At 37.6% G+C, this 10,974-nt stretch overlaps 1 protein-coding gene across 1 annotated transcript; it reads right to left on the bottom strand.

Moving 5' to 3' along the window:
- Positions 1-612: 612 nt before the first annotated feature.
- Positions 613-9,865, bottom strand: LOC140233083 (PSME3-interacting protein-like). Its single transcript, XM_072313197.1, has 6 exons — positions 9,768-9,865; positions 6,697-6,808; positions 5,101-5,199; positions 2,936-3,057; positions 1,456-1,592; positions 613-1,105 (listed from the first exon to the last, which is right to left on the bottom strand). Exons 2-6 carry the CDS (start codon positions 6,803-6,805, stop codon positions 781-783), a joined length of 792 nt encoding a protein of 263 aa, XP_072169298.1. The 5' UTR covers positions 6,806-6,808; positions 9,768-9,865; the 3' UTR covers positions 613-780.
- Between the last annotated feature and the right edge of the window lie 1,109 nt (positions 9,866-10,974).

Here is a 10,974-nt window from a genome sequence, read left to right on the forward strand (position 1 = left end):
CCATGGCAGGAGAAGGTGTAGAGTTACGCATATAAAACCCGTCTTGCTATTGTGAGCTGGTGCACCTGGTAATGGCAATGACCACTTCGTTCAAGTAATGTTAGGTACATTGTATGAATATTTTGCTTCCTCGTTTTCTGATACTGGTAATCACACTACCTGGGTCTGACACGTATGGAGGACAGAGCTCCAAAGAAACTAAGAGTAATGTTAAAGACCTGGTAGTGTGGGGAAACATGGGTGCCTATGGTGGCATCAATTCAATGCAATTCAATTCAATGGGTGGTCCGATTAAATCCATCTTCATTTGTTGCTTTCCAGGGTACACTCCGAAAACAATGAACAGCATCCGCCAGCATGCTCAATGAATATGTGCATCTAGGTGCAAACTCATTGGTAACCGTTGCTCGAGTCGAAATTCTTTGACTGTGTGTGTACTCACATAGAGATCAGTGATAAAGCTGTACATAATTTGTTACGGGGATTTTAAAATATATCAGAGCTGCGCCAGCCTCCCACTCCATGGTATCCCCATACGACCAGGTCTTCAAACTAAAACAAAATAATACTGCGACATATCTACTGATGATTATCAACCCAGCATTACTTCCTTTCATACAGAAAAATCACAAAATCATAAATTGAAGAAAATCATGTGTTGATCGGTCATTCCAAGGGTCGACAGACATTACATTCTGGTTTTGCAGTTTCTGGAGAACAGTACTAGGAGATCTAGAAAGAGTGCTTTGAGGCACGCCCGCACTCTTCTGCGAGATCCTCTCACTTTTCGGCAGACTTCTTCCGCCTACTCGTTTTGTGGAAGACCGCCTTGACGAGGTCCACGCCTTCCGAGTCACTGCTGTCCGAATCCGAGTCCTCGCTGCTGTTGGAGTATGTCCCTATTCCCGGCAGCACCGCAATGCACCGAACCTGGCCTTCGTCTGATGAGTCCTCTTTGACAGCAGAACAATCATCTCCCTCTCTGGTGAGATGACCGTTACCTGTCGAGGAGGGATGCGTTGGGGGCACTCCTGATGAACTGACCGCAGCGCTGTCCGTGGGCAAGGGATTCTCAGACTGCGGGGGGTCATCCACGGGCTCCGACCTTGACGACCAGGATGACAAAATAACACAGAATTATTATAAACTTTGATCAATGCCAACACCTGGCAACTGGACACAGGCATTGTCGTATACACATAATTACTTGGAATGACCCCTCTTCAATGTCGAGGTTTAAGTAAATACACACATTTCTGCCCATTCCAGAAACACTTCAGCATCTATGTTCAAGAGAAGACAAGTTCATTAAATGTTTACTGTTACAGGTGGTATACACACCTTTTGAAACTTAATAGATGTGTCACTACAGACTAGTCCACTTTGCCTTTATAAAACATCTCTATATCTACAAATATTAAACTGATGAATTCCTGTGTCTGCTGAAGCACCTACTTCTTCCTCTTGACGGCACCAGCCAGCAGGGCCGCCTGGCTGCGCTTGCTGCTGGATCGAGGTCTCCTCTCGGCAGACTGACTGGCTGGCTTTGTAGACTGACTGGGTGCAGATACCGTCCTGCTCATGATGGTTTCGTATTAGGCGGAGTCAAGGACGACACAAATTTGTTTCGAAATAATTTGCTAAATGGTACAGTGTAATTAAAGAATTCATAATATACAAATTCGTTTCATTCCCCATTCTTCTTCTTCCTCTTTTTTTTTTTTTTTTTTGTCAATGGGGTTACAATTTATTGCACATCGATCCAAGAAAAAGAATGATCACAACAAAAATTAATTAAATCAAAGATTACTAGATAATGCAGATCCTTGTTTGATAATGCCATTGCCTCATAATTCTTCCAAAGATTGGAACACAGAAGCATATATTCAGTCACATTTTGGGGTCAACAACTTACAATTAAAATAATAGAACCATTTCAAAAGTCATAATGGCTAAACTGTTACACAACTCTAAAACCATATGATGTAAACAATAAATGATGTTTTTGTCATTCAGGAAAATTCAAGAAAGGAAACTCAGCAAAGATTTGTGTACAATAGAGTCACATATGACATAACTGCATATCATTTGCATATTTCCACATACATCATATACAAGTACAGTAGCTTTAACCCTAACTAGGCCGGGGGGGGGGGGGGGGGGCCCCCTCGACGTTTCACGCAATGTATCGCTAACACGAAAAGCTATCGCCGCGACTGTTTCATGACTTTTTTCTTTCGAGTCTCCCGCATCTTTTGACACTAAATTTGCGATGCCCGAGCACGCGGTTCCGAAGTTGCGCATAAATATGTACGTGCATGTCAGACCAAAAATTGCTCAAAAATGTGAATTCGTGTACAATTTCAATGCAAACTGTGCTTACAGGCAAATTTCATAAAAGCATGATTATTTGGGGGGTTTATTGATTAAAATCAATTAATAACATATTTTCTTGTTTGGAACAATGTCGTGGACAAGTTTCATCGAAAAAAACAATGAAAAACATAAAGTCGAAAAAACAAAGAAATACATAAGAAATTCAAAAAAACAATAAAATACCTAAGAATTTTTTCTAATGGCACTATTTTTTTCTCTTATAGTTGCTCAAGACACTAAAAAGAATATTTACACAAAAAATGTGCCCATTTTGAGCTTTATTTAGTGATTTATACCAAATTGTCTGATTTCATGCATCATTATGCATAAATTAGCATAATTTAGCATAAATGATAATTTTTTTAAAAATTTAACTGCGTGGTACTTTAGATTACATCATAGGCAATGTGTGTGCCAATTTTCGTCGCGATTGCGCAGTTGACGGCCGGCTCTATGATCTACCTAAATAGCCCGCCTAGTTGGGGTTAAATGTATTCGAAACTAACCATATAGCCTTTTATTGAACTTTCTTGTTAATCCATGAATTACAAAAGGATATCTTGCATTCGTTTATGAGCTGCTTCTCTTCATCAAGTCGTTGGCTTTCAATCTTCATCTGTTTTTCAGCAACGTCGTTCAGGAAATTTGACTCATCCTCGTCGATGCCACGAATCATGTTTTCTGCAAAATGTGGAATACATGATAAAGACAAACATATATGAATGCATGCAAACAAGTAATGAATAAACTGCTGATTAACTTGACACTAAGGGGTAAGTGTGTTCAATGAACACTGTTATCCGGGCTTCTCATACATACAGGCAATTATTCTCTGCTTGCCAGACACATTATAATCTAAGTCTTTGAGACAACAACCTAATATCTATCAGTCAATATTTGTCATCTCCTTTCCTTGTATGTATGTACTTAGGCATATCAAACTTCTTCCCATGTTCGAGAATTAACCCATGTTAATCTTATTTATCTGTTTGTTGTTGTTGTTCAAGGAATTGACACAAACATAAAGCAAACTCAGAGAATGACCTTTGATGTCGCAAACATGACTCCAAGATACTCTTACAAGACTTCTCTGACAGAGTTTGCACAGGGAGATGGTACAGAAAAATAACTTTTCTTCAGTTATCAATTTATACAATCACCATTATACCTCAACATGTGTTTGTTTGTTTTTTTCACTATGTACTGTAAACTGTATACTATCAGTTCCTAGAGCAAACCAGTATGATCATGCAACATTTCACTGAATTTCATGGATTATCATTTTCTCCAAATTCATAGATACAGGCAATCAACACAAGATATGCACAAGACTTAGACTGTAAATTTTGCAAAGTTGACTATGTCCACTACTGCAACATGAAGAAGAGAATTAGCATTTATAGCCTAACTTCATGGCACTTTATCAAGTGACATGAAATTACCCTACTCCTGTCTAAAACTATAATTAGTGTCATACAGTTGTGTAGAATACATCACCATATAAACCTTTGTGATTTTTTTCCATTTATTCTGGTTTAAAAAAAGTAGAAAAGAAACAATAAAATAAACAAAATGGATATTACTATTATCATCATCCCATCACCTACTTGTATGCAAACATTTCTTCTACTTACATTATTTATTTGTCTTTTTTTTATGTAGCCCTAGAACTGACAATAGAAAAGCTGAGCCAAATATGCACAAACCATCAATTCTGCAGCAAGAAGATATGATATGACACATAATAAACATAAATAAAATTGAATAATACTCGGTATCTCATTGCTCTCTCACAATTACTGAAATACAATGTACTTACAAAATATGCTTTACGGAAACAAAAATCAGGGATTTTGCCTCAGTCTTTGAAAGCTTCTTCTATTCCACAGCAAGGCAAGTCAAACAATGCTGTCTTATGAAGATAGATGAGTTAAGGCAGAAGATGATGCTGATAAGAAGAGGATGATTTTCTTTCTTAAATATTGAATTTGTAATGATGAATTCATTATGACTTTAGAATTTAATCAAAGTACCCAATTAAGTTAGATATGTGAAAAATGTAGTATGGATATTACAATGTAATCATTATTTATTATTTTCTGTAACAATTATAGTAAAAGATCTTTGTTTGGAAGATGTTCTTTGTAGTGTACATTTTTTTTGCATATATATGCTCTGTATTGCTGTTCTATATTATTATTTGTGTATATTTCTTTTATGTAATGTTGGTGGAAGGCACATTTCCATAGTTGCACTTGTGGACAATACAGCATTCAGTTCAATTCTATTCAATTCAATTCAATTCAATTCAATTCTATTCTATTCAATTCAATTCAATTCAATTCTATTCTATTCTATTCTGTTCTATTCAATTCAATTAAATTCAATTCATGTAACTGCACCATTTCAACTGTTATGCTGGACAGTTCATATTTCCTCAGGAATTTGCAAACTTTACTACCTATATAATAGGGCTTGACATCAGCACTGGACCAGTGCTTTATGTTGAGCCATCAGACTTCCAAAAAAGTTATCTTTTGGTGGCTTGACCTGGCAGCTTAACTTAAAAAATGATTTTTTTTTTTTATATTTTCTTGAAATTCGGGCAACTACATATTCTTTTTCAGGGCAGCAAAATTTAAAATTTAAAGATATTAGTGGCCCAAAAGGGACACCAAAGAAAAACTGTTAGTGTTGAGCCCTGCCTAAAGTATGGATACTTACTAAATTTGAATTGCTCATCATAGTCTGATTGTTTCTTGTCTTTCTGTTCCTGTAATTTCTCAAACAGAGATCGAGGATCATATTCTTCTTCCGGACATTCTGTTGCGGAGGCAATCACAAAATAAAGAGTAAGTACTCCCTACATTAAAGGAATGATTTACAATGTAGTTCTTGTTGAGACTGGGCATCATGTTTCCAACTTTTTGGTGAGATAATGAGAAACCTCTTACGAAATATGAAAGAGTAAACAATTCTAAGAGAAATTCAAAGTTCATGTAAAAAAGCAACCCTATTAAAAGGTGGGTCCCACCTTTTATCAGGATTGCATACCAAAGATCAAACGTAGGCCCCTTTAGGGTAAGGACATATAAATTAGGCTTGTGAGACGATCAGATCATGCATATGGTCAAATTGTAACTTGAATCTACATTGTAACTTGAACCTTCAAATGTAATTGTAACTTGAACCTTCAAAAGAAACAAACAAACACCAACAAAAACAAAACAATAACTTGAAGTCCAATGTACACAAAATCAAGTTGCAAATGACAGCAGCACTAACATCCTAGACTCGATACATTCAAAATAACAAAACCTTGCAACTGATTGACAAATTGCCCTCCATCGGCATAAACAGCAAAGCCTTGTTGCTCTGTCTTAAAATATGGCCAGGAAACTGACACTCTTAATACAAATAAGTACTAACATCATGAAGTCAATTTCCAGAGATCTCAATGAAAATTTATCAAATCGTGATAATCAGCTTTTCAGACATTTTGCAGTAACTAGAGGGTGGCAGTCATATTTGTGAGGAGTTGACATATCTCAACATCTATGATATCTGAACATTTTCACATGTGTGTGTGTGTGTGTGTGTGTGTGTGTGTGTTATTAATCTCTCTCTCTCTCTCTCTCTCTCTCTCTCTCTCTCTTCAAGATATGGCATATTCTCCTTGTCACCTGATCAAGATGGGCCATGAAAGGAAATTAAACAGGGAGAGTAGTGTGAACTTAATCAATATTTATTTGGTACCGGTAGTTTACAAACAGGATGGAGAGATGTCCATAGTTTGTCTCTAATATGACCAGGGGTCGCACTTAACTTTTTTTTAAACTAGCCAGGCGGACTACTTAGAATCAATTTTGACACTGAAGCAATATTTTGGCTAGCCAGACGGACTAGTAACTTCAGAATTTTATGATTTTTAGCTAGTCCGATGTGATTTTGGGTGGCCAATGGCCAGCGGACCATCGCCAATTTCGAACCCTGATGACAATCACTGTTTTCACCATATACTGGTCATGTTATTTTTTTATATTCATTTGTAAATTTGTAACTTCATTACCCCTTGTCCGACTACTGTTTTACTGATTCATTCAGTTAAATCAATTTATCAATTTATTTCATCTGCAACTGCTAAATTTCTTCAAGAGGCTACTTCATTTCTTCTTGTCTAATTATGTTTTGTTTTTTTTACTGATTCAAACTATTTGCAAGATTACCAGAAGATCTGAAAATTGGAGTTTTGGTTTCCTGTCATTAATCTTGTTTTCTACCATGCGATGTGACCATGATCTAAAGAATGGGTTTTGTTACCTTCTGGTTGATCTGCTGTGCGCACCTTCTCCCATTCTTCTTGGCGACGCTGTCTCTGTGCCTGCAGCTCACTTTCAGAGACAAATGCTTTCAAGTTGGCACTTGCCATACCCTTGGAGAATAGATCAGAAAAAAACAAAAACAAACAAGACAGTGAGAGTGAGCACATACTGTACCAAGTATCATCAGAGTAGAACTTTCTAAGTATGGTAATTTTTAGATTTTATTTGTTTTTTTTTTTACACTCAATTTACAATTTATATATGAAAAAAATTGTTTCTGTAAACAGTCTACACTGGTGGTACTCTAGCTCTCAAAGAACAGACCAAATATCAATGAGAGATTGTACTGTACATACAGTAACAGCAGGGCTGCACACTAACCCATTTTTTCTACTGGTCCAACCTTTATGTCAAACCAGTACGAGAAGTAGGTACCCAATTTTTCAATTCTTTTACTGGTCCATTCCTGAAAATGTCACTGGTCCGACAGATATTTTTACAGGTCAGGGACTGTCAGACCAGGGCCAGTATGCAGTGTTGGCTACAGTCTGTATATAATGGATCAGCATTTTACTGGAAAGCATGCACTGTACCTGTAACAAAATAATTTGATTACAGGACAAGTTCACCTTAACATACTCTTGAATTGAGTGAGTGCAGCAATATTAGTACAACACATCAGTGAAAATTAATTTTTGTGTGGAAAATTAGACAATCCATTCAAAAGTTATGAATTTTTGAAGGTTTGGTTCCACCACCGCTGGATGAGAAGACTATTACAGCTTATGATATCACAAATGTACGTGTCAAACAAAATAAGAAAAACAAAAAGAGAATTTCACAAAAGTTCTTTCTTGAAAAAAAAAAAGTACACATTCCCTTGACTTGCCACTGACGCATGCTAAAATTTCCCAGCATTCTGAATGAGGCAAGTGCTCTTTTATCATACGTCAAAAAAAAGTGAAAATATGTTATATTTTCTTTACATCATTAGCTACAAATGTGACCTCAGAACCTGTAGTAGTCTTCTCATCCAGCGATGGCGGCACCGACACTTCAAAAATTCCCAACTTTCATAATGAATGAATCATCCAATTTTTCTCAAACTACAAAATTTTGTAAACACGCCCCCTCTTTACGGAATTCCTGGATCCGCCCCTGCTGGAGAGTATGGTCGTTTATCTTTTAGTGATTGTGAATTCTGTAATCTCATTGGTCAATCAACCACTGAATATATCCTGTATTCCGTGATAAGGTCATATTGTGCGCATGCGCTAAATCCCCCACTGAATTATTCCATATTCCGTGATGACGTCATGATATTACACAGCCAGCTGCGCGTGTACCAAAGACGTTTATAGGAAAGTGCGCGCTAATCCTGTACAAAACACATGGACAGCGCGCGGTCCTCAAGCGTATTACGCACATAACCTGAGACCACTAGACGCTTGATAAACGACAACGGCAACTTCTGGCTACTGCAGTATCTTATGGCATGTACGTATTTGTATGCGCGCATACACTAATCAGCTCGCGTGACGTATAGGCCTAAGTCGTTGTCAACATTGTCATGGCTGACAGCCGGCGATTTCAACATCATTCACGAGGGGAAATCAGCGAGAAGAAGGTTAGCACTTACACTAAAAGATAAAATCGCTACCCCCTGCTTGTTCTTACGAAATACGGGAAATATCTACTGTCTGGTGCCATATTCCATTCGGCCTCCGGCCTCATGGAATATGGCACCAGACCGCAGATATTTGCCCGTATTTTGTGAACAAGCAGGGGGTAGCTAATGATATTTATGGGAAGCTTGCATTACATGTATTTCAATATTCACAATGAAAATTCCCTGCAAATAAAGGCCTTGTTTCATCAAGCATTCCAAAGTGAACACACACGCAGATTAAATTTAAATTTCGATGTCTACTTCTCGTCTGTTGAGAAAGAGAAGGGCGTTCAGTTGTCTTGAACACTATGGGTTTAGCGACAACTTAACGCCCTTATCATTCTCCACCGACGATCCGATCATACTGATCTTGATGTCATTGATGTACAAACACCTAGTGTGGATATCCCATACATTTAGGCAGCAAAGCACGAGTCGGAGGCATACGTTATTCAAACTCGATATTTTCAAGAAGATCTTTACATTTTTGAATTGTCGGGGCTTCCCTTTATACATTATCTGCAATCTGGGAGGTCGTTCCACTGGGAAATTGTCCTTGGGTAGAGAGACTGCCGGTAGCCGGAAGCAACTCTTTATTTGCCCTTATACACACATTTCTTGGAGGAGTGCCTTGTGGTTGGTTCCCCCCCCCCCCCGAGTCAAATTGGTGCTTTGTAGATGTTTGATGTTACTAGACTAGAGTACTACTAACAGGGATTAGGAACCCCTAGAGTATCAAGTCCTGTCTCTTTGTAAATAATGAGAAGGTGAGATTTGAATCTCCTTCTTTCGAGACTTTCCCTGCCTTTCCCATTCCAAACGCTTCATCATAATGTCATGATACATATTTGTCACACTAGCGCCACAGGCACAGCGGTTCTGTCATAAATAATTGCTGTAAATTTATGCAAATCTTGCAGCTCGTTTTTGGATCTTTTCTTGTTGTCGATGCCAATACTGATGATGAGCTGTACCTGTATATATCCTCCCCACCCCACCCCCACCCCCCCCCCTTCAATCTTGCAGCCCCGCGAACTGAAGTGAATAGCCGAACTGAAGTGAACAGCCAAAACTTGGCGATACATACGGCGGCGCCTGCCCACCCACCAAGCACTCACAGTCACAGTGCATATGTCTAATACAGTAATAGTGACAGTATGGCATGCATTCATCACTTCGGATCTTTATAGAATACATCTAGCCTGTAGTGTAAATTGTAAGCATAAATGCTGCTCATAGTCATTGATAGTGTCTACACCGATTTCTATGCACGGGACCACACCAAATTTGTGTATGAGGCAATGTAGGCCCTAAATACCCTGGCCTGGAGAGTGAACCGTGTAACCGCAGATCATTCTATGAACAATGAAATCAAAATGTATAGTATGCCTTATTCTTACTTTTAATGAGAGACGTAAGTGAGAAACACAGCAACAGGGCCAAGTTACGGTATTCCCATCAGATGGAGCATCCGTTTCCAGAGCTTGTAATTTGTATGCCTATCAAGCTCGCCCACATCTCACACAGTCGAGAATCTGTCAGGATCAAAGAATACTAGCCTACTCTCTCGGTTTTGCGTAGGACGCTCATGGGCAGGTTCTGCGCCATTTTGGGAAGCAAAGCGAGCGATGTGATAGCGGGCGTATTTTTACCAAGGAGGTACTAGGCGAGCCTAGTACCTCCTTGTTTTTACGTGACCCTAAAAGCTCTCCTAAATGGAGATATTTGCTCAATTTTCAACTGGTAAATAATATTCATTTCTGGTAGGTTTTTCTGTTTTCGTTTGTTATAAACTACATGTATACAAATCATATATATACACATAACAGAATAGGAAATGATTCAGTCAGAAAGATGAAATCTGATACAATATGCACCATGTTGGGCCGTACAGACTGTGAAATGAAAGTTACATGTGTATGTATATGAAAGTTACATGTGACATCACTGTTTGAAACAACAAGAAACAAATTTCTACATGATGAAATCAGATCAAATAGTGATAAAATAAAGCTAACAAGTCTTTAACATTAACCTTTTAAAGCAACAACCATGATCACCATTATTTAAAACTACTTCCCTCGTGTTGCTATACTCTTTTACAAATCCCATTGAAAAATACAACAAACTTGATATTCACAGTAAGAATGGAAATAAATATGCTCTTAACAAATCATATTGAAAAACATAAAAAGGTACCACTCATACAAAATCATACAAATTAATGTCATGATGAATAAACTACTACACAACCAAACTTATCAAAATATGAAAATAAATATACGAGTAACTTCATACAAGCCTAAACAAGAAAACTGAATTGAAAAAGAGAATTGAATAGAAAACTGTTGATAAAGCTATTAAAAAAATCCCTGCCTCCTCATAATTTGGGAGATATAAAGATTTTCTTTCTTTCTTTCTTTCTTTTTGATAGAAAATTGTCCAAATATTTCACCATGTCATGAGGAATAAACTGTAATACACAACCAAATAGAAGATCGAAAATTGTCCAAAAATTTCACCATGTCACGAGAAATACACAACCAAATTATCCAAATACATGACTATGTATGAAAGTAGTACGAGAAACTTCATAGAATTGCAAGC

The sequence above is a fragment of the Diadema setosum genome, chromosome 9 (assembly GCF_964275005.1).
Source record: "Diadema setosum chromosome 9, eeDiaSeto1, whole genome shotgun sequence".
In the NCBI taxonomy this organism is placed as follows: domain Eukaryota; kingdom Metazoa; phylum Echinodermata; class Echinoidea; order Diadematoida; family Diadematidae; genus Diadema; species Diadema setosum.

What these genes read in the sequence shown, in the direction of transcription:
- LOC140233083 (XM_072313197.1), bottom strand. Translation starts at nt 6,805, where the DNA reads ATGGCAAGTGCCAACTTGAAAGCATTTGTCTCTGAAAGTGAGCTGCAG. An exon ending in CACAGCAGATCAACCAGAAG is followed by an intron (nt 5,200 to 6,696) that starts GTAACAAAACCC and finishes CCTCCGCAACAG; the next exon opens with AATGTCCGGAAGAAGAATAT. An exon ending in TGATGAGCAATTCAAATTTA is followed by an intron (nt 3,058 to 5,100) that starts GTAAGTATCCAT and finishes CACATTTTGCAG; the next exon opens with AAAACATGATTCGTGGCATC.